At 36.3% G+C, this 24576-nt stretch overlaps 1 protein-coding gene across 7 annotated transcripts in view; it reads right to left on the bottom strand.

Annotated features, from left to right (window-relative positions):
• LOC114250602 (receptor-type guanylate cyclase Gyc76C) overlaps positions 1–24576 on the bottom strand; it is a 34883-nt gene that overhangs the window by 7689 nt on the left and 2618 nt on the right. For 4 of the 7 annotated variants that reach the window (XM_089730621.1, XM_089730623.1, XM_089730626.1 and 1 more), the window contains exons 2-12: positions 21473–21627; positions 10683–10884; positions 8206–8403; positions 8055–8120; positions 7688–7928; positions 6047–6193; positions 5326–5519; positions 3663–3840; positions 2152–2312; positions 797–1087; positions 184–297 (exon numbers count right to left, since the gene is read on the bottom strand). In XM_089730621.1, the coding sequence (XP_089586747.1) occupies positions 184–297; positions 797–1087; positions 2152–2312; positions 3663–3840; positions 5326–5519; positions 6047–6193; positions 7688–7928; positions 8055–8120; positions 8206–8403; positions 10683–10856 (1764 nt within the window). In that variant the 5' untranslated portion in view covers positions 10857–10884; positions 21473–21627. Of the gene's footprint in view, positions 1–183; positions 298–796; positions 1088–2151; positions 2313–3662; positions 3841–5325; positions 5520–6046; positions 6194–7687; positions 7929–8054; positions 8121–8205; positions 8404–10682; positions 10885–21472; positions 21749–24576 lie in introns of all 7 variants that reach the window. The other 3 variants (XM_089730627.1, XM_089730624.1, XM_089730622.1) reach the window with 2 other exon arrangements.

Below are 24576 nucleotides of genomic sequence, written 5' to 3'. Positions count from 1 at the left end.
AGCAAGAACATCAAATTGAGACTGAGACATGAAATTTTTAAGCCTTCAAATATTCTCTATTGGCAATACTGTTAGTTCGCGATGTATGGTCACAGGTTTACGATACCGATACTACATGACATATGGATAATATATTTAATGGTAGTGCTTGAGATTATACTTTTTTTTATGATAAATTATTACCTTCTTTTTAGAAAACTTCAATTTTTTTATCCTGACTAAATTTCCTCTGTATTGCGCCGTCGTGGTGAATATTTGTGGGCACATTTCGTATGATATACCGCTCGCTAGGCTCAACTGTAAGGAAATTAATTTAAATCAATCTAATTGTTAGAAATAGAAAACCTTGAAACAAGTGAAACATTTTTTACTGGTGGTAGGACCACTTGTGAGTACCACCGCCCCGCCTATTTCTGCCGTGAAGCAGTAATGCGTTTCGGTTTGAAGGGTGGGGCAGCCGTTGTTACTATACTGAGACCTTAGAACTTATATCTCAAGGTGTGTGGCGCATTTACATTGTAGATGTCTATGGGTTCCAGTAACCACTTAACACCAGGTGGGCTGTGAGCTCGTCCACACACCTAGGCAATAAAAAATAAAAAATTAAAATTAAAAACATGCGTAACTAGTTAATTTTGCTTTGCATACGAGAATACGACCCACAACTCACAGATAATGGTTACCGTCACTCATAAAGATCGACAGTGTCAATGACAAGTTTCTAACAACTGGACACACTCAGTGTCGTAGTTGGCATTACTGATTGCATGATATAAAATACAAAAAACATATGTACCTTACTGGGCGAGCACACGAGGCCGTTGTCGGAATATCCGGTAACTTCCTGTGCGTCTATTTTCCAAAGCAAACCTTCTATTTCTTGTTCGATCTTCCATTTCCGGTATATGCTGATCGTGACGACTAACGTACAAAACAAAGTCACCGCTAACGTTCCCGCCACCACGAGTGACGTTATCTGCGAGTCGTCCCTTGGACATTTCTCGTTGTTGAAACCGCAAGACGGTTCGTCCTCCGGCTTCACGCTGTCAGGCCAATCGATCGGTATACGTGAATTTAGTTTGTAGTCCTGAGAAAAAAAATCCACGTCCAAATTTCTCATTTAAGGCGACAGCAGAGTCAATAATGGCTTAAAAAGAATAATTTTATTGGGTATTGACTAGGTATATGAAAGAAACCGGTTTTTTTTTAAGGGATTTTATGGCCTGGTAACTAAGACCTTTAAGTCATGTCTTATTTTAATTTATATTCTTATTTTTATGAAAAATGGTATGGAGTGAAATAAAATGAAGATGATTAATTTCAGACATTAATCAACTGGGATGAAATTAAATGAAATATAATCTCAGTAAAATGGTGACCATTCACTAAGATTTTTTCAGCGGACTTTTTGTAGGATCCCGAGAAGTTACGTTCGGCGGCTTTGTTTCATTTTCCCACATTTGTGCACTTTCACAGATATTAAACAGGTTATAAACCACTCTTATTACACATTTAAACCTGAAGAAACATTAAATAGACAAAATAAAACAAATCACAAACTTCACTCCTCGCGTTCCCGCCAAAAAGGCCACAGTTTTGTTTAAGCAATGTACGTACGTAGATTAGTTTCAGTTAGAGCGTACATCATACTTGACAATTTACGAAAGAAACAATAATAGTCCCACTGCTGCCAAACATCTAGTCGCGTCGCAATTTCTAGCACATTCTTTAATTCAATTTAAATTTCGAATATGTTTGTATTGATTCTGTTTAAAAGATTTTTCACGTTGTCTTTAATTAAAAACATAATGGAGGCTTCTAGTACTCTTGAATTATTTAGTCAAAATTCGCGATAAGTAGACCGCAAAAAAAGAGGCAGATAAAATGAAGCATTACCAGCGCCTAGAAATGCTCGAGTAATACCAAGTGTTTACACGGCAGTACGTGGAGAGAATCCCTAGCAAAGAAATAATTTATAATAGAAAAAAAAACCCTGAAGCAATCAAGTCTCTCGCTTTACTTAGCGTCCGTGACCCAACTATTTATATACCCATATTCTAATCTATTTTAGTATATTAACAGTTTATAATAATTCGTTTGATCATAAAACTATTATTTTTCTGTTTGGTAAAAAAGTATTATATTACTCACAGGAAACTCTTTACTGTTTTGCTGGAAATGAGCAACCGGTATCATACTGTAACTGCAGTTTATATCAATCTCGTTGAATTTAATCGGCTTGAAAGCCAGCACGGAGAAGTTTCCCTCGGAGTCGGCACGATCATCTAAACGTATCGTCATACCGGACACACCTGTATAGAGAGAATTTACAATTATATTATTTCGGTCATAGCTTAAAAGAAAACTTTGGTAGCGAGAAAAAAATAAAAAAGGTAAAACATGTCATTGTGTGCAATTCACATGTGGTAGAAGTGTAACCTTCAAAAATTTTGGCTTTAAGATAATAGAGACGAATATAAAATTTTGGGAAGAGGATAATTGTAGGTTTTAGTAATGATCATAGTGATCTCATTAAGAAACACTGTATAATGCTTGTTATCTCATTTCCTCCCACCTTAAATCTTATGAATATATGTCTGTCTCTTTTTACTGTCGCTTTTTCGTTTCATCGACTTTCGCATCACAACGATGCTCAAAAAGTTTTCATTTTAAAATACTATTTTTTTTCCCTGTCTGAGACCTAATGCGTCAAAAAAGAAAGAGACAGCTGCAGCTTTTTTATCTATCTGTCTTTCATTTAATGCTGGATATAGGCCTCCCCAAGCCTCGCCACAACGGCCAGTCCTACGCGGCCTGCATCCAGCGGATTCCCGCGCCCTTCAACAGGTCGCCAGCCCACAAAGTGGAAGGTGTACCCACGATAAGTCTTAAGCTCCAGTTCCAACTCTATATGACTTGAAACGGAAAAATCGACATTCCGTATAACCCTATAACTGTATAACATGAACCGATTATAATATTATTTACCTGAAATTATTTACAAAAAAAAGACAAGTAGGTATGTATTTAATTATTGGTTTTACTTAACTCATGCGAAAGTTTGATTTTGTTTTACATGTAAAAACGACGAAAAAATTGGCAATTTTCGTAATTTTAGAAGAATCTTAATAATATTCAAAATATTCTAAAGATGTATATAGGAACATAAAAGTGTACTACTTATACCCAGATAGTGTGTAAAGTGTTTACTCTAGTCCATTGACTTGTTAGGTTACGCTGACATAACTTATCAAGGCTGTCTAGGTTAGAAAAAAAAGAACTAGTCCATCAAGGAAGTAGGGCATATTTATATGGACCAAACGCAACCCGCGTTTCCTATTAAGCGTCAAAAGATATTTATTTATTATATTCGAGACTTGAAAGCCTGTTTGATTGAAGCAACATTTTTGCAACTTCACAGCAGAGCCATTTACAGTTTAATATTGCGAAAACATATCATAACAAAAAAACTTCTTCAGCTATTTCAATGGAGTAAACATAATTGAAGTTCAATTAAAAACATCGAACTGTTGTTGGTAATACCAAATAAAAGGCACCTTTAATTACAAAAAGAAATATCGCGTATCAAGTGAAATGTCGCTTAAGCCAAATAGCATTTCACCCCTCGATATCGTTTTGGTATGTAATACAATTTGACTTACTTTTGTATGGCGAACTTTTAATCATCTTCGCCACAATGGCTGTTCCGTTAGTGACAATATTCGTTAGCTTGGCCTGCGTCAAGGGCTCCTTTTGAGTTTCCTCCTTGATTATTTCATCTAGAGCTTTAGCATACAGCTTCACCGAATCATACAAGTACGCAGCGTAAATGGATACAAACTGAAACAATGAAATTCACATACGTATTAATCCTTTGCTTGAAAATAATCTGCAGCTGTTGCCTTGGACAAGAAGTGAAAATTCCACCTAGAAAAGTATAGTTTAAAAAGCAAAAACTAAACGTGCTTCAATAAGCAACCCGAACTAAATATTAGAATGAACTTTTTATTATCTCGGTGATGGTTCTGGTCAGGATATTAGGCTAGGATAAGTTAAACTATTGTGTATTTCCATCGGTCGTTCATACGTCTGAAGATTTCCAAGTGGATCCGACGTTAATGAAAATTACGTTGATAGGTTCCGTCACATAAGTCAATGGTCTATAGTGAAAGCAGTCCGCTGCCGAGTACAAGTAACACACATCTATTACGCTAGATTCAACAGAAATATGGCTACGCCGCAAATGGATCTTATCAGTTGCTCATCTAAGAAGGGAGAGACCACTGAACACGGAGCCACTCAGAATATGTCGCACTTTTGAAGTGCTCAAGTCTGTGGCCGTACCCATCACAGAACACAAGATATTTGACAGATGCCTGAATCTCTCGCTTACGACATTTTCAAGATAAGTTTGCATATATACAAGTTTTTAGTATACCTAATACCTTTGTACAAACTAGTTTGTAGGTTTTTTTTATTTTTTTTTATTGCTTAGATGGGTGGACGAGCTCACAGCCCACCTGGTGTTGAGTGGTTACTGGAGCCCATAGACATCCACAACGTAAATGCGCCACCCACCTTGAGATATAAGTTCTAAGGTCTCAAGTATAGTTAGTTACAACGGCTGCCCTACCCTTCAAACCGAAACGCATTACTGCTTCACGGCAGAAATAGGCAGGGTGGTTGTACCTACCCGCGCGGACTCACAAGAGATCCTACCACCAGTAGGCATGCTACAAAGGAAAGATCTTCCACCGAGCGGGTGATATTGGCTCGGTAGACCGACGGTCCGAATGTAGTTGTTCGGAACTTGTATTAATGCAAGCTTATCTTGAAAATGATGTAAGCGAGATTGAGGCTTCTGTCAAATATTTTGTGTTCTGTGATGGCTACCGCCACAAGTACATACATGAGTCGATGATTTGCTTTGGCGCATACTACATTTGAAATAGATCGGTAAACCCGCAACTTTAAACATTAAAATGATAATTCGATCAACTGTTTAATATCTTTGTATGACCATTTGAACCTGGTATCTCTAAATAATTTGTCTCGATACTTAAGTGACCAATAAATATTTCACAAGAAAGACAAAAAACTAGACACGAATTAATACTAAAAAGAGGCTAGTAAAAATCAAATACTTTAAAGAACATTTTAATAGCATAGCGTCTACCAATCAAACTAAAAAAAATATGGTGTTTTAAAATAGTAATTACGTAGCTGCTAGTTGATAATTCCAAGCGATCATATTTCGTCTTGTTTATCATTATAAATTAAATACAGCAATTCAAACCATGATACCTAATAATTTATCGAACGTACCTTATTGTACTTGCTGCCAAAGACATCGGGAAAATTGAATGGTTCTAGAGAATTGTATTTCCTGACTTTAGCCGTAAACTCTTGATATTCCGGGGATGGTTCCGATGAAACTATCACCAGTAACGACTGGGCTCTCTTTTTAAATTCAGGCGTGTTCGGACATATTAATGTCGACGATACACGATCTTCGGTTTCTGAAAAGAGAAATTCAGAAAAGAAAATTACCTATCCGTACATATAAATAGACAAAAAGAAAAAAGTTAAAAAACATTTATTTCTCTCGATTTACCTTTTTCGGTTTTACTAAGAAAATTAATGAGATTTTCACTTTCGGTTTTTTAACATGTCGATAACATAAGAGTACTTTTAGGTTAATACGTAAAATGAATCGTACTTGTATAGTGTCCAGTGATTATGGTCGAAATCTGATCACTGGGCGAACACTCGTATAAAATTACTTGTCCTATCAGCCTCACCCAACAAAGCGCCGGGCGGCGGCTACACAAAAATAGCAAAAAAAACATGGCAAATTTTTTTACTACATATTTTTTTAAATGCGTAAGTTAGCAACTATGTGTGCTTTATTTATTGTGCAATAAAGTATATTATCTCTATAAGTTATAACTAAAAAAAAAAATTTGGATGACCGCACGCGTTCATATCACTAACACTATTACATGACCATGGATTCTATCATCACAAGTAATCATAGTATACTCACTCAACAAATACTTGACAGAGTCTTTAAGGGAGTACGTCATCATGTCCACGAATATAACCATGTACTCGCCCTTCGCGAATAACTGCAGCGACTCCATGGCGGTCATCATCTCTATTAGTCCCGAAGTCGACCCAAGGAAAACGTAAACTGAAATAAGTAGAACGGTTATGTAGAAAAAAATCCACTATGCACTATAACCGTTAGTCGGGTTTTTTTTTCGTGTCTATGGCATATATTTTTTTAATCTCCTCTCTTGTTGATTCCCAGATAAACATGTATTACTGACACAATTAGGGGATTGTTTTAATCATTGGTAAATGAAGTACCCGTTTTTTATGTTTCCTTTTGTTATCTGATTTCGTTACATAGATTTAACAATAATATCTATGAAGACAGAGAATACAGTTCAGAAAATTACGCTGTGCCTTGAAAATTGTTGGAAAATTAAACATTTAAAGAAATTACTTTTTCTATTCTATTCTATTAACTCACAGACGTCCACTGCTGGACATAGGCCTCCCCTAAGCCTGGCCTCAAAATCGGTCGGTCCTCCGCCGCCTGCATCCAGCGACACCCCGCGAACCTCAATAGGTCGTCGTCCCACTTGTCGGAGGCCAATCATGAAAATTACTTTTACTCATATTATAGATTAAGTCAAGAAATTCTTCAAAATGAACACATGCCGCCTCAGATAAATCCTACTAGATACGCCGTCAAATATGATAATTATGTGATTTACAGCTTCACATTAAAGTTAGTAGGCGTCTTCGAAACTTATTTCAGATCGAGATTCGACGACGGCTTAAGAGGAAACTAACAACCTCTTATATGAAAACATACATATATAAAGCCAGTTGGGTTACTAAAAGGTAACGAAAAATAATATAGAACGCAATCTGTCCTTTCTTTTAGAGACTTTATAAACTACAATTCATTCGATAAAGTTTTAAGTAGTAGGTAAACAAAGTTTCTGCAAATTTCAATGCAACAAGATGTACGGAGTATTCACAAGGAAAAAACAATTGTTTGTCGCTCACGCCGAGAGTACATAACAATTAATTCTTTTTAAACTACTCAAATGAAAAGTAGAAGGACGTTCTTGACTCGAGGTTTATGTCATAAAAGTTAAAGACATGTTTGTATATTTCATTCCGGAAAAAATATATTTAACAGTAATATTTTTATTATTGATTCTAGTACTTTGAAAATGTTAAACACTTACGTGACATCTATACTAATATATAAATCTACAGTGGTTTTTACGAATGTTCCGTTATAGCTACTGAACGATGCATCCGATTGACTTGTAATTTGGTATCCATGTAGAAAATACATGTACTTAATGGATAGGCTACTATGAGTGTTGGACTCCCTACACCATTTGCGGGGGCGTTAATGATGAGAATCTTTGTGGTGGTGAGAAATAATAAAGTTAATTTTAATGCCCAGCGAAGCGGACGGGTATAGCTAGTATTTAAATAAAACGAATCATTCGTATTATTAATGGCGTAATGCAAAAAATTACAATAAAATTGTTTTAGATCTCTCTAGGCTGTACGAAGATGCGCTATTGTAATGATTATGTTTGCTTTTAAATACATATTAGAGTTGTGAAACAATTTTAGGTTACAAAGAACTTACTTCTTGTTTTGTTTTTTGTATCATGAATGAACTGATACCAGAAACCGGGTGCACAGCAAGCCATTTTCTCTTCGCAACATTTAAAATGATTGATGACGGGCCTCTGATGGTTTACAGTCATGTTAAAGTCCTTGGCATAGTTCTCCAACGTCAGGGCGACCGTCATCCAAGATTCTTCATACAATATAGAGAATTTGTTCCATCTATAGTAACGTAGCAACGATATCAACGATTTTGTCGCCTAAAAACAGTCGCGAAAACAGGTCATAGCGCATCTGTTTGCCTTTACAACCACTGATGATACATACATTACTGACTCACAACACACTGCGTTGTTGCGTTGATTTAATAGAAATAAAAGACCCACCTGAACGCCGGGAGGCTCTAATCGGGCAAAGTTTGGTAACCTAGATACTTGGTAGTCTGAGCATTTCTGAAAAATAGAATTTATTGAAGAATTTTAAGTTGATCCGCAACATTGTTTTAAAGGAAAGCATGTTATATTAAAAATAACTCACGTAAGAGATCATAGGCAGGTTTCTGGATTGCGCAACTATGGCTTCGGTTTCACAGCGGCCTTCGGGTCCGAAGAAGGCTGCTACACCTGCACAACTCATTTCTGTGATGAGCCTGGTGGAAGTCACCATGTCATATTTCGTGTCATTCCACTGCAACTGAATCTCCACATCCGGCAGCAGGTCGACTCCATTGTTCAGCTATGCACAGTATTATTACAGTTTTAAAAGAAGCCCTTCAAAATTAAGTAGGTACTTAATGCAATGATCGGCAAAATCTCATAAAGCTATTTTATAAATATGTATTAAAAGAATGCATCTTTTTTTCTATTAGTTAGCGGTATTATATGAAAAATTTTAACAATACTTCTTCGCTTCTTCCACTTTGAGATTAAAAGTAGGTCATAACGTTGACGGACTATCAAGGTGGATAGCAACATACATGTTTATGGGCTTCGCTAACCAGTCAACACACACTGAGTTGACCATTTATTACGAACAAAACATTTATACAAATCAAGAACTACATTTGACAAAGTAAATGGAACTACGTGGGAGAAATATATGTATAAATAGTTAATATTTATTTTAAAAAAAAAATTTACATAGTACATACACAACCAAATCATTTATTTTACTCTCATAATATGTACGTGTGGAAGCGAATAAATTTATTTTTAAACATTGAACATTTTAGACGAGTCTACTCAAAATACACGATAAGGAATCTATTTTTAAAACAATTTGTGTCACATAAGTAAACAAAATTATGTTGTTAGTTTTCATTCTAATGAAACATGAACATTCCATAAATTGAATGATACATAATATTATAGATTCGCTGATTTATCAAAATACACATATTTGTTTTTTTATTTTTATTATACGCGTTTTCAAAAGTGTGTATGTTTTTATTTTGCGAATACGATGTATTGGACACCGCTACTCATTTTACAACTATCACTGGGATTTGTCTGTCTGTCACTGTCTGGGATCATTACCTACATATATTTACTATTAAAGTTACCTAACCTAGTAAAACCTAATATCCAACGCAATATTGTGGAATAACATTGCGAAATAGGACAATATCTTCCCAAGGCATTCTGCACGATTGCTAGTGGTAAAGCAGTATTGGGTTAAAACAGTAGATTTTATAGTGTATTGTGAGTTAATGCTATTTCGGTCTTGAAGAAATCACACGTTCCGCTTTGAAAGACAGAAAAAATTATTCCGATGTCATTGAGACTACCTTGTGTCTTCGAGCTCAAGCTGACGCTACGGCTGAATTCAGGATCTCAGGCTGACATTAGACCCTTCTTATTTTTATATAAGGTCATCGGGCTCATTTATCTGTCGCCGCTAATCAAAAACTTTAATATAATTAAATAAAATTGTCTGTTCTAGTTGAACTGTTATAAATTAATACGCATTTTCCTCGAACATAATAATGATATACTAAAACGTCTTGAGTTATTACTGTGATTGCACTGAAATAACAAAACAGGACATTCGGTTGTGTACGACATTCTCAAAAACGGTTTGTTTGCGCTGTGACTATTAATAGCCACGGAAATGTAGATATGGTTCGCGTTGATCAAACAAACTTTATCATTGAACGCGGTCAATTTTTTATAAAAATATATCGTCGATTTAGGAGCATGGAGTACATTCTGTACGATGATTTATCTTAATAGATTCTGCTAATGCAATATAAACGTTAATATATAATACATTATTATAACGGTCGGTCGTTATGTAGAAGAGTACAAGGTTCTCCAACGATTTATTTATTTACTATATTAATACACGTGACCCACTGTTCCACCCGCAATAAACTTGGGATGCATTTGAAAAGAGAGGTCACCTTGTGTGGTATCTGCGCGTGACGCAACGAAGACGTTAGTGCTTTTAATGTTATCTCCGATTCCCGCCATCGTGGCTAGATGAGATGTTAACTAACTCTAACATTTAAACACGAACGATCTTTACCAAAACAGAGTATTTCTATTGACAATACTCGAATAATAAAATTGACAAAGAATCAGACAAACGCACAAAACTAAAAGTCAGTTATATAGAGTCGGGAAACTCAGGTCCTTGTTTAAGACGAAGTCGTAATCTTTTTTTTACAAATGTTTCCAGTGTAAATATAATTAGAATAAATGTGTTAAATGTTTTAAGCCATTTAGTTTAATTAAAACTTATTCATATTTTTTGCGTGTTTGAGAATCGTCCGTGACTACGAAAACTTTACTGTACTGTATTCGAAACTTCAAAAGTATTAAACCTTAAGATTAGTTTTAATTCAGAAATATGACTCGCTAAATTCTATTTACTTTACCTTGTGCAAATCTATCGATTGTGATCTATTGATCTATTCTACCATCAACACATACTAGTGCCTAACTACAATTTTAATTAAATGCGTTGTAAACAAAATTAAAATCGGTAACGTCAAATACCACCGAAGAGCTCACCTCTTCAAGTGCCATCGACAGTGCCCCGGAGACTGTGAGTCCTTGCCTGTCTCGCAAGTCACCGGTAAGAGCCGGTAAGTAACCAATGGTGATATTGAACTTCTTGTGGGCAAGCGAAGGCCCGGCCAGTAAGCCCAGCGCCGCGAGCACCAACACCCGCGCGCCGTGCCACATGCCGTCGCCTTCACCGTGACAGTTTCACCTGAGACAAAAAATAATAATATAAAGAAAAGACTAAATCAATACCCACCAATATTTGAAAAAATCAATACGAACCAATATTTTAATGAATTAACAAAAAGCAGTCATTTTGAATGCTAGTAGGTACGTTGACCAATTGCTTTCGTATGCTTACACTCAGCCACCACACCAAGGAACCATACTAATCTTATACTCAATTCAACCATAAATCAGTTTACGCTTTGTCTAATGAACCTGAACATCTTATGAACACATTCACGAACTGTGAGAACCGTATTCGTCATACGGTGTTCACTGTTCTTTCAACAGAAATTAATTCCGACCAGACAACACACCCACGGCCAAAATTAATACGACAGCAAAGAGTTAAGATTACACCGAGTACGATTATCGCGACAAGGTTTACACAAAGTGTTAATCTACACAGGTTAATCTATTCTAGGGCCAGTTGAATGACAGCTTGATCCTGGTTTATATAAAGCTCATTGTGAATTTTTTTATTCGGTTTCGAGTAACAATTTATCGCTTATAAATGTCTCACCCTCTACATTAACACAATGTCAACCACACGTTATTTTAATGTAGAGAATGAGAACTTTTATTATTATTAAACTCGAAAAACTAAACACATTCTTCTGTTCGTAAGGCATTTTCATAAGAGTAAATTAAACGACTTTGTAGACAATTGCCAAAAAAGTCGCAAAAAGGCGCATCGGTCAAAGCACAACGAATGCGATTAGAATGCAAAGTATGGTTTTTGTTTTCTCATCAACATCTCTCAATTTTTGATGCATGTAATGGAAATGTTAGAAGTTGCAACTATTATACACAAGTTACATCTTACTTATTGACTTATGTAAAAAAATTATACCACTATTATGTACATTCTTCTGATAATCTATATATTAGTACGTGAAACAAAACCTTTGTACCCCTTTTTAGGAAAATTACGCGGTCGGAGGAGACCACATTTATAGAGAATATAGAAAAGGGTTGCAGAATGTAAATATTTTTTTTAAATTATGCATAAAAAATACATTAAATAAAAAAAAACATTACGTACACTACGATGTATTTGACACACACACGCATGCATAATATTTGACTATTGTCAAACTTTTCTTATTGCTTATAGTCTGTGGTCAAATTGAGAGTAGATTAAATATGTAATGTTTGTCTTTTTTTGTATTTGTGTAAAGTGTAGTCTTGGCGAAATCTGTGATTATAGAAGTTTAATAGTCTTTGACAATACAATCACAATGGTGTCAAAGCTTATAATTTCAATTAATTGTAGTCCAATTTCGACTACGGTGGGTGCTAAATTTATTTCTTCAATTATAAAAATATAATCTCTTCATAATACCCTACAAAATACCATTAGTTAGGACAGAGGATGAAATTCGAAAAAAAATTCCATAATTTTTCGATAATAAAAAAAGAACCAACAGATAATAACAGTAGCACCGAAAAAAAGGTTTGCAAATGTTCAGCTAGCTAGTGCTCAGCAGGAGATGGCTATATGAAGGCCGAGTTCGTTCTTAGCAAAGCTTCTTCTAGCTTCTTCTTCTTTCGGTAGGCAGCGGCTAGCATTGCTGAAGTCCATGGGCGACGGTAACCACTCACCATCAGGTGGGCCGTATGCTCGTCTGCCTACAAAGACAATAAAAAAATAATAAAAAAACAGCATTGTGCTTACCGTAGAGCTATGGCAAAGTACGCGTTAAAATATCACTATCTAGTCGAAAAGAGAATATACCGAGATTGGCTTTTGTGAAAATATTCACAGAATATTATAACCGTGTACGGCATTGGTCGGATAAAAAATCAAAATTAACCAAGCCGTAAACCTTTTTATTTAGTAACTAGATAGAAAATGGCACTAAAAACCCCTAACGGTGCTTAATACTCCAATGAACCAGAGGACCGGGAGAGAAAAGCGATAAAGTATGGGTCGAATTATAATAAATCCTGCATTGAAACCAAAGAAATTGAAAAATCCAAAGAACAGACAATTCTTACAATATTTTTTACTGTACACGTTTGTTGATGTATAACAGTCTCTGAATTTAAATTGTTAGAACTAAATAAATATATTTCTATAATGTTTGTAAGCGCAGGGGATTAAGTCTTCTGCTTGGTTCAATACGACATAAAACCATTTTTGTTAATGGTTGCTTGTTTTAATTATTGATACAGGATATTTTACACACATACAGTATGTTAATTTTAAAAAAACGTATACTCTTAAAATATGGTTTTTCCTACCCTATTTATGGCAAGAAAAATATAGCACAAATCGATAGCATTCGGATGGAAGTTGCTCGAAAGAATGCGACAGGATACCACGAATTACACACAATTAATCAGGTTTTGGAAAAAGTGTTACACCGTGCATATTATTTATCTTAAAATATTGGTTAATAACTAACATTTGTTCAATATTTGATGCACAAATATTTTTTTTAATGAGTTTAAATTATATAAAGTTAAAGGTAAAACTTCGGTAAGGGTTTAATTAGCGAGCACTTCGTAATAAATCTAAGCATACATATAAAAACAAAAAAATGCATGCGTTAACAGCCTTAGCAAAAATTCAAATCAGTTTTTTAATCTTAGTGGTGTTTGTTGTTTGTAATAATCCTAATAATAAAATTTAAAATAATAATTATTGTACTTCAATATGACCTTGATACGTGTGCAAATTTTCAATTTAATCGAACGTCTTGAAGTTGATGAAAATTACATTAAATAATTCCGTTACAAAGGCAGATAAATAGATTACACAGGTCAAGCTAATAAAAGCGTGTTAAAAAGGTCGATGTGTAGTCATTACATCTATAAATCGAGCTGTATAATCAATTAGGTATACTATGTTACATTGTTTATTTGTTACCAACAACATTTAATTCGATAGAATACACATATTTGGTGGCACTTCAAAGGAAGTCTTCCTGCTGCGTTCATAGACAGGAATTGCTTCCACGCTGTCAAGTAAGTAATTGCCTCACAGCCGGCGACTGATTAGACCAATTGACGTGCCGCTGTTTTGACAACACGCGCGTTTTCACAGGCACAAAAAAAATGAAAATTGAAAGCACAGTTATTACGTATCTTATTTTTGTCAGATATGAGAATTTATTAAAAACCGCGCATGAGAATCGGTTTCCACGCACCATAGGGTGGGTCGTATGCTCGTTTCTCGTTGTAGGCAATTAATAATTTCCAGGAATAAAATGCTACAGTTAGGTGTTTCATTGCATCAGTAATACTATCACATTATTTATGGAGTCAATAACCGTATATAGTAAGTATAGGTTCGAATGTCCAGCTTCCAGTTTATACATTACAGACCCTTGCAGATATTTCATTTGTCGAGAGTGACACGGACGTTCAACGCTCGGCTCAGCCGGAGAGCGACAGTGGCGACATGAAACTGCACGATCTCGCCTTGAGATAACGTCTACGTCGATAACGCCTCTCATGAGCTATATTTAGAACTTAAAAAAGGTAACGCGATTGTATTGTGTTTGATTATAAATCATGTAAATTGCAAACATTTACATACGAGCGCAAAACAAAATTACTGACTTGACTCGTAAAATCAAAGAGGCGAAGTATTTGTTTTTACTAACTAAAGTGTTGTAATTTTAGAGTGGTTTGCCAAGTGTGAGGCGTTGCGTTATCATGCAAGCAATAATGGCGAAGATCGATTGACAAGTTGAGCCCGTTTATCTGAGTTTCGCCATCATTGTTCGAAGTTCTTCACGATAGACATTAGCTGTTATTGCTGTACCAGATCTCAAAGAGCTATTGTGCGTTATAGTCTGAAATGACCACTGTCGCCAAAACTTTCGTATGGGTTAGATTCGCATTAGAGCGTTGCCCCGGTATTTGACCTGAGTTTCAATCACTGCATTTCTGAATTAAGATTGTCGTAGAGAATCCGCGTCTCATGATTATTTTTTCCCTCCCTAATCGCTCATATCCTAAGGGACTATAAAGGAATCCATATAGGTTACCAGCTACGTACAGTTTGGTAGGTAAGCTCACGGAGCTCAACCGGAAAGGACTTGCTATCACTAGCCCTAGCAAGAGCAGTGCTGCGCTGAATCTGTTGCCGGATCAGTATCGCGATCCAGTGAGAAGATCAAGCGAGAAATTAAGTAGATTGTGTATACGGGCTTCGGGCTTCTCAAGACACGTTACAAGTGCAATAAGACAAAAAGACATGTTGAAGGTGTTGTTCCATAAATATGTAGACCAATTACTTCATGAGGTGGGTAGCTCTCGGGTTACTCATTTTTAAATTGAATTTGGCGCAAACTCAGTCTAGTTGGTAGTGTTGTTTATTTATGATGCTAAGTCCATGGTTATTTGATAAGGATAAAGTTCAATTTCTACGTTGAATTCACTATTTACCTTCATGCCTAATATCTCTCAGGATTTATTCTGCAAGTCGAAGTTTTAAGTACCATAGCAATTAAACAAAGGACGTATAGTGCATTCATTAGCCCTCTTCAAACGTAGCACGCTTAGATGAGATGAAACGATATGGTGGCGACACCGCGTTCCTATTATATACAATTCTAGTGAAATTACACTCCCAAGTAACTATTGCCAATCGTACAAAAATTTGGAGACCGATGGGTTTTAAAAAAAACCTTACATGCAGACCTTGTCCTGACAAATTCGATCACAATAAAAAATAAATCGGCCAAATCGGTCGTACCGTTCTCAAGTCATACTCCGTCATACATACATGCATTGCTTTATATACTCGTGTATTTTTAAAATATGACTAAGTGGTGTATTTGTAATGGTAATAAAATTGCAGAATAACAAAATGTTCTTATCCCAAGATACCATTATCTCGGTTTATAACCGCGACTGTATTTATGAACATTTTCTTAATTTTGTGAATTTAGTGCAGTTTTATGAGCCCTATATGAGACTAAACAATATATTATATCGTAGTGGATGAACTTTAGCATATTTTTTTTATATTTCATTTTTTTCTTGACGTAGGTATCATCTTTACAATAGGAGAACTCCAGATGTTAGGGTTCTTGTTAGCAACATCGTCAGGTTTGAGCCCCGTGAACTCGCCTACTAGTTAAGGTTACGCTGACAGGGTCTCTCTAGACCACGAGCTTAAAAAAAATGCAGACTTTTGTACTGAGTCTTCTCTTATCCAACCGCGACGGGGCAACGCAAAGCCGCCGTCACCCGAAACATGTCTTGTCGGATCCCCTGGATTCACCACTTTCAGTGCTTTTAGGAACCTCCAGCACCAGTCACAATCCTCGTCGAACTCGTTGATTACTACTAAGAGTTCGAAGAGCGAACCCATTGTCACTGCTTACTGAGTTTCTCGCCGGATTTTCTCAGTGGGTCGCGATTCCGATCCGGTGGTAAATTCTGCGAAGCAATGCTCTTACTAGGGCTAGTCTTAGCAAACTCTCTCAAGTTGAGCCCGTTCTCTCACCTATCCGCCCGGGCGTAGCTGGAATAGCCTATTAAGCTACCAGCGAATAAGTAGGAAAAAAATACTGAGTTATTCTTATTGACACCCGCAATGTGCTTCTTAACCTTACTGAAATGTCTCTCGGTCTGTCCCATGTTCATACATGCTTAGCTTACAATGACAGTGCATTTTATAGACACCAGAAGCCTACAGAGCAATGCTACACTTCACAACATATTTTAAGTACCTACTCTCCTAGCTTCTTGTACATTGTATATAAATATTTTATAAACGCACACCTAAATAAATGTTGCCAATCTCATCTGTAACTCCTTTAATATACGGTAGGAATGCTGAAGTCCTTTCACTGTGGCTTCAGAAAAAACAAAAATAATAAAATTAAAATAATTGACGAAAAATGAAATCATAAAAATAGTTTTAAGGAGCATTTAGATTATAATACAATTTTAAATAATTGGAATTTCCTAATCGCTCACTGTAATGTGTTGTGAGGGAATTAATTATTCACCCAAATTTCTTGTTTTGTTATTGTAATGAAGTTGCTAGTTACCTCGTAAGATTTATTTTGTCCATTATATCGATTTTTGGGTAAAGCCTTCGACTGTAAATACATACAAAATTATACTGACTCTCATCTACAAACATAATATTGATAGAAATTGAACGCACGCCGTTTGCCGTAATTATGAGCATATTTTAAATCAAGACTCAATTTGGGTGCTAAGAACGTGCAGTTACGGAATAGTTCCTAACAATATCGATCTGGCGTCATGTTTGAATTGCCGCTCCCTGCCGTTCCCACCCTAAGATAATAAAAATCGATTGTGCCACACTATGTCTCAGTTATAGTCTTACCATAACGGTACTATACTTGTATCAAACTTAGACAAATCCAATTCAAATTGACTTAATATGAATATCAATACCGACTTTTTGAGAGCTAAACTTACAATTTTCTCTAGCATTCAACATCGAATGTTACAAACACAACTCAATCATTTCTCAATATTGACAATTGGTAGACTTTATTGTGAGCCCGCACAGACAGGAACCACCTTCCTACTTATTTCTGCCCCGAAGCGGTCTTGTGTTCCGATTCGAAAGCTGGAACATCGACCTCACATCTCAAGGTGTGTGGCAGCATTCACATAACGTTTAAGCTGTTTGCCCTCAGTCCTAATATATGCTCATCGTCCGCGTAATCAAAAACTCGTTATTGGTCTATCATCATCAATTTTCTTCAGTCACAACTACAACCACCACATTTTTTGCAAACTTTTCTTAAAAATCCGTTACAACACTATCCATTAGGTGTAAATAAGAAGTACGTGTTACACAATAAATTCTACCGCCCGGATAGGTTCCCATTGCTAAGACAACCTGTCACTGGTTTAATATAATATTGAACTAAGCACACGCAATTTCTCATCGTTAAAAAATTATGGGTTGATGTTTCAGGCTTTTTTATTGCATTGATGAGTGAAGACGCTCAGGGGCGACCTGACGTTAAGTGGAGCCCATAGACATCACAACGTAAACGCCGCTTTTGGACATGAGGGCATAGTCCAAATTTGTTTTGTATAAAGGCTGTTATACCATTCTAAGCCGTAATGCTTGACTACTTCACGGTATATATAGGCTGAGTGGTGGTATTACGCACGCGTGCGTGCTTACAATGCCACCTACTACCAGAAAAAATAGTTTCACACGCAGTTGCCGAGTGGAAAGAAGCAGAATGAAGTGTAATTATCGTTCTGAACAGTTTTCAGTCTTTTCAGCGAAAGAAAATATTAAAATACGGTTGGTTAGTGGTTATTGTTTTGGAGAACATCATAAAAACTGAATATGCAATATTCAGTGCTTATAATGACTCAATGGACTTAAAATAAATCGACAAAATGGACTCCACATGATTATAAAAGCAAAGGGGGCTTTGGAAAAGATCATAGGCATTTTTGTATGAGCATCTTAAGGTCATCTTTCCATACCATCCAAAACTCGCGATATCACATTACAGCTCTTGGAAAGTACTTCAACATGGATGTTATACAATAATCTTGGTTTTGAACAAGAGTGAACATTAGTATGTTTGTAGTATGTTGCCAGAACTCTTTTATGAGGTGTCAATAACTATGAATGCAAAACATAGCGCATTGTATTGTATTACTATCAAAGCCACAAAATTTATTTCGAATTTATTACTCATTATTTTCTCTATTAATATTCACACTAATAGGTATTCTTTTCTTTCACAGATATTTTTTTTTTACGTCAAATTTAATAATAGATACAAAGCATACAGATTTTGAAACGAAATAAAAAAAATATATGCACTTTCTTTGTTAGTAAGCAATTTTATTTCTTGCTGATAATTTTGCAACACTAATATATATATTGATTATGTTTCTATCATTTCTTTATAAAGGTATTTATTTTAATTAGGGTCATGTAGTCCACCCAAGTCTACTTATATACTTATTTATTTGTGTACATCACAAATACATACCTTCATTCTCTATATTGGGGAATAATGAAAATGAAATAAAAACTTGCATTATATACAGGACAGTAAAACGAATTGAACTAAATAATGCTAGTACGAATACAGAATAATTAACCTTTCACACAAAATCTTTCCTTTCACTAGATTCAGTAGATCAATAAAAAAATTATAATTACCCTAATCAGAATATAATATTAATAGGATTTTATGTTTAAAAGTATATGTAATATTATGAATAGTTTTACAGCTTCTATCTATATATGGTATGTTACTAAATATTATAATTGCAATTTTAAAATATAAAGCATATGTATACAAATACTTTATATCTGTATACGATTTGAAACATACACTGCCGGCTAACAGTTTAAGACTGCACTTGAGCAACATAATTACCTATCATTTGTAATAAAATCCCATAAGATAAATGATAGAAATGCACATCTGCATATTCTATTGCTAATATAGAATATTTAAAGAATTATCATTATTTTCTTTAGTTTCAAGTTATAAGACAATAATCATCTATTGTTTTCAAACAACGGCAAACGCTGCACTAGAGCTAGGTGGTAGAGTCATAATAATATTTTTATGTGGTGCTCATAACTAATTATGTACTTTGCTTTTGTTTCACATTGGTATATATTTAGAATTATTTATCTTCTGAAAGCACATGTTTCTGACTTCTTATTACCTGAGTTTACTTTGGTTTGTTCACAAACAATCTCAGTTAGTCTAAACTTGTGTTTTCTACACTGAAGACATCATAAAATGGGAAAAGCACAAGAAATTAGCCGTGAAATGCATTCTGTCATCATTGTTTTACATAATGAAGGCAAATCCGAACGTGGGATTACATCACAACTGAAGTTATCCAAGACTTGTGTTCGTGGCACAATAACTCCATACAGGGTCGCAGGCATTTTCAAGATTTGAAGTCGATGATGAATTGAAGAAGGATGACTTGATTTTGAAGTCGTCGTGACCTAAAGAATAAGACGTGCGGTAGAAACGTGTTGAGCGATGCACTGGTGTTCGAATCTCAGGCGGGTACCAATTTTTCTAATGAAGTACGTACTCAACAATTGTTCACGATTGACTTCCACGGTGAAGGAATATCATCGTGTAATAAAAATCAAACTCGCAAAATTATAATTTGCGTAATTACTGGTGGTAGGACCTCTTGTGAGTCCGCACCGGTAGGTACCACCACCCTGCCTATTTCTGCCGTGAAGCAGTAATGCGTTTCGGTTTGAAGGGTGGGGCAGCCGTTGTAACTGTACTAAGATCTTAGAACTTATATCTCAAGGTGGGTGGCGCATTTACGCTGTAGATGTCTATGGGCTCCAGTAACCACTTAACACCAGGTGAGCTGTGAGCTCGTCCACCCATCTATGCAATAAAAAAAAGATTGTCCACGCTTGGAAAGGCCGAGAGCTACCACATTCATTTCATTATTGTTATTGGCAAGCGAAATAGATGCTTAAGAGCTCCAGAAATGCACATTAAAGTAAAAAAAAACCTCAGTTAAACCTTTATCATTGATTAGGTACAGTAAAACGGCGAATGAGAGATGCAAAGTTGTATGGTCATGTCGCCATTCGAAAACCTCTGCTAATTGATGAATCAATGTTTGAACTATTCAGTTCAAAACAAAGAATTTAAGTTCAACACGTTGCCCAAGAAATGATGTTTCCGGACTGTATAGTACCCTACAAAAAAGCATGGTGGTGGCACAATTATAGTAAGTGAACTAATAACAGGTTAATTATACATTTAATGTTTTATTGGAGTTTTATTTTCCTATTTTGGTTAAGGTGATCTTACACTTTTACTGCAGTGTAGGTACAATGAGAACCAAAGCTCTACATGGACAGGTAATGCTCCTACCTTCTACATCATGCAAGCATTGGGACATTATTTGGGTTCTCCAATAATTTCAGTAATTAAGATGAAATTGCAAGGTTTTTTAGTAGTTTCGATATATCTCAAGGAGCAATTCAAAAGTATAAAATTTTCACAAAGGTAATCTGGAGCAAAAATTCTTAACTTTAGGCAATTGCATCACATACAATTGAAACTGCCTTGTTGCATCAAAGATTTCTATTACTCCAGTTACACAGCACTCGTAATGTCCTAAATTCAGTTACTAGGAACTTCCTTGCCTTATATCCTTATTGCAAAAAATCCAAACATATTTTTTATATTCCAACTAATGTCAAAAACTCAGAAACCTACTAACACCTACTTAAAACAGTACTAGAAAAACTATGTACAGATAAAAAATATTCAAGTCATCTAGAAAGCTACAACATAAACAGCAAAACAGTTGACTAGCAACAGTTAGAACAAGGGTTGGAAAAGGAAATTCAACAACTATCCATGAGTCAAAAAATGTCTACTTTAATATAACATATACCTATATAAAAACCAAGTGAAAGGGCCACCTACAAATCACACTAATTACCAATATTATATTTTTAGTACAGCTGATAAGAGCTGTCTTTTCATTGAAATGCCTGAAAAGATTGTTTGTAATAAAATCACATTACACACAGGTAAACAAATGTTTTAATGCCAATGAATCATGTATGTACTTACCATGAATGGTAAATATTCCTTGTATTGAAATGTGTCAACTTGCTCTTCATCAATGGTCAAGACATTAATTGGTCAAGATTGTCAACACATTTAAAGCCTTCAAGTACATTAAATTTTAATCTACACTTTCTTCTCTCATGTAAATATTACGAGACCTAAATATAAAATTTTTAAAATATTCACAAAAGAATGAAACGTTATTAACATAGTATGCAGAGTTCTAAAAATAATTCTTCAAGATAAAACAGTGCGAGTGTTACAGAAAGCAACGCATATCTATAACATTATTTAGAATTGGAGTAAGGATCCAAGTTTTGATTTTACGACTTATTACTGTTGGAGTTAATGGATATAGAAACTCCTTATCAAAAACATATACATAGAAAGAAGTGACAAGAGTTGTCATAATAAGAAGAAGTGAAGAAATGTCTGACACTTCGTGAAGTACAATAAAAAATAAGAAAACTGTGATTTCGATAATATATTCTAAAACATCGACGTAACTAATACTAATATATAAAAGTGTGTTAGTAGGTATATTATTTCGTAACTGCCTGCACTCTGCGATTTGAAGATTGGACTCTGTGCTACCAAGAACTTTAAATCATATTAGGTTACGGACCCGCACTACGAAAATGGAAGGTATCACAGGAAAGCTTCAGATCGGCCTCCTAGATGGAAAAAATTGGGACACCTGGAAATACAAAGCCTTATGCTTACTACGCACCGTACCGTCGGCCCTAGAAGTAGTTGAAGGATCGTTCCAGGAGCCTACTCGTCCACCTACCGGATGCGGCGATGCTGAATTGGCGGCTTATCAACAACAAAAAGATAAGTTTGATAAAGCTGATGCCAGCGCTATCCTAATACTTACCACCAATATGCAAGAAGACACACTTCGAAAAGTTATGCGGTTCACTAAAGTACGTGATGTCTGGTTAGAGCTCCACAGGCTGTTCGACGGAACAAATGCGGACAAAACCTACAACCTGTGTATGAGTTTCTTCAGCTTTAAGAGGGATCAAGCAGACGACATAGCCACTCACATGTCAAAATTAAAGAACATCTGGACTGAACTGAATCAAGAACTCAAGAAGGACAGTAACCAAGAGCTACCCGAACTGCTACTTGTTTGTAAGATACTGGACACGCTTGATGATTCATACTTCAGCTTCAGAAGTAGTTGGCTCCTACTGCCCAAATCCAACCGTACTGTAGAAAACCTAACTAGTCATCTCTGCGCATTTGAAAGGGCACTGCAAGGTAACAACGTACCTTCGCATCATTCGGAAGCCCTGGTTTCGAATACGGAAAAGAAGAAGGACAAGAAGCTTAAATGCAACTACTGCCTAGGTATTGGCCACAGAGTACGCAACTGTCAAAAATGGATCCGTGACGGTAGACCTCCTAAGAGCCAAAATCCGATCCAGACAGCAACGCCTTCTACTTCAAAGACCGCTAATTTGTTACTCATGTCTTTAGAAGATAACGAAATCTTCACAGTTTCACGGGACAACGAGAACTGGTACATAGATAATGGCGCAACAAGCCACGTCACCAACAGAGCTGACATTTTCCAAACCTACGAACATTTCAATGAGAACTACACTGTTACAACGGCCGCTGGTAATGAAGTCCGTGCCAAAGGCAAAAGAACAGTACAGCTCAGAGGATATGTTAACGGGAAACAAATCGACATCAGCCTGCAAGACGTCTGGTACGTTCCGGCCATAAGCAAGAACCTCTTCTCCGTACTCGCACTTCACGATCGAGTCCCGAATAGCACCTTTTCATCCAGGACAACTGAATGCAACGTCATTGTCAACGGGAAAGTATGCTTAATAGGGAAGAGACAAAAACAAGGTGGCTTATATCGACTGGAAGTAAAACCCGTACTGCCAGAAAAACCACCCGAAGTCTTTGCAACTACAGCAACGATGCAACTTTACCACGAGAGACTCGCTCACCAAAATAAAAGACACGTAAGAGCGACGATCCAACGGGAACTAGGTCTAATCCTGCCGATGGATAAAGATACCTGTGAAGGCTGCATCTTTGGAAAGGCGCATCGACTTAAATTCGGTACAAGAACCCGAGCTACCGCGCCCGGAGAAATCGTACACACTGACGTTTGCGGACCGTTTCAACCTAGCTTCTCAAACTATAAGTACTACGTTCTGTTCAAAGACGACTTTACTGGCTACCGTATGGTGTACTTCATACGCAAGAAGTCCGAGGTCAAAGACAAATTAGTTTTGATGATCGCTCAAACTAAAACAGTCGGACACACCATAAAGTGCCTTCTAAGCGACAACGGCGGTGAATTTGACAACGCGTCCATAAAAAATGTTTTAGACACACATGGAATAGCACAGCGACTTGTCACCCCGTATACACCTGAACAAAACGGAGTAAGCGAAAGGGAGAACAGAACCCTAGTTGAGACAGCAAGATCAATAATGTACGCTCATGAGCCATTACCGCAAGTGCTATGGGCAGAGCTCATTAATACCGCCGCATACATACTGAACAGAACAGGTCCCACAAGTTCAGATAAATCTCCGCATGAACTTTGGTATGGAAAGAAACCTATTATTAAACATCTCCGAATAATAGGCTCAATCGCATACGTTCATATTCCAAAGCAGAAGCGTAGAAAACTCGACAAAAAGGCAATAAAAGGTCGACTTATTGGGTACGACGAAGATTGCTACCGTATCTGGGTCACAGACGGAAAACACTCGACGCTCGTCCGCTCTCGTGACGTAATCTTCGATGAGAAACCTCTTTCCATCTGTAACAGTGAAATTCCTAAAACAGAAGTTGAGACAAGAGAATACCCGATTACCATAACGCCAAATACGAACTTAGAAAGAGAAGTTGCAATTCCAGAGCAAACACACGTTCACGAGGGAGATACAACTACCGAAACAATCTCCAACGACCATGATCATGTTCTCGAGGGAGAAGAATCGGATCAAGTCCTCTACGAAGACCATGACCATGAAGACAAAACGACAGTTCCAGAAGAATTATTTTATGATGCTGAACCACCGCCAACCGGCTATAATCTTAGAGATCGCTCACTGATTCGACGTCCTGAG

The sequence above is a fragment of the Bombyx mandarina genome, chromosome 10 (assembly GCF_030267445.1).
Source record: "Bombyx mandarina strain Sakado chromosome 10, ASM3026744v2".
Classification (NCBI taxonomy): domain Eukaryota; kingdom Metazoa; phylum Arthropoda; class Insecta; order Lepidoptera; family Bombycidae; genus Bombyx; species Bombyx mandarina.
This window is presented reverse-complemented; position numbering and strand designations above follow the sequence as displayed.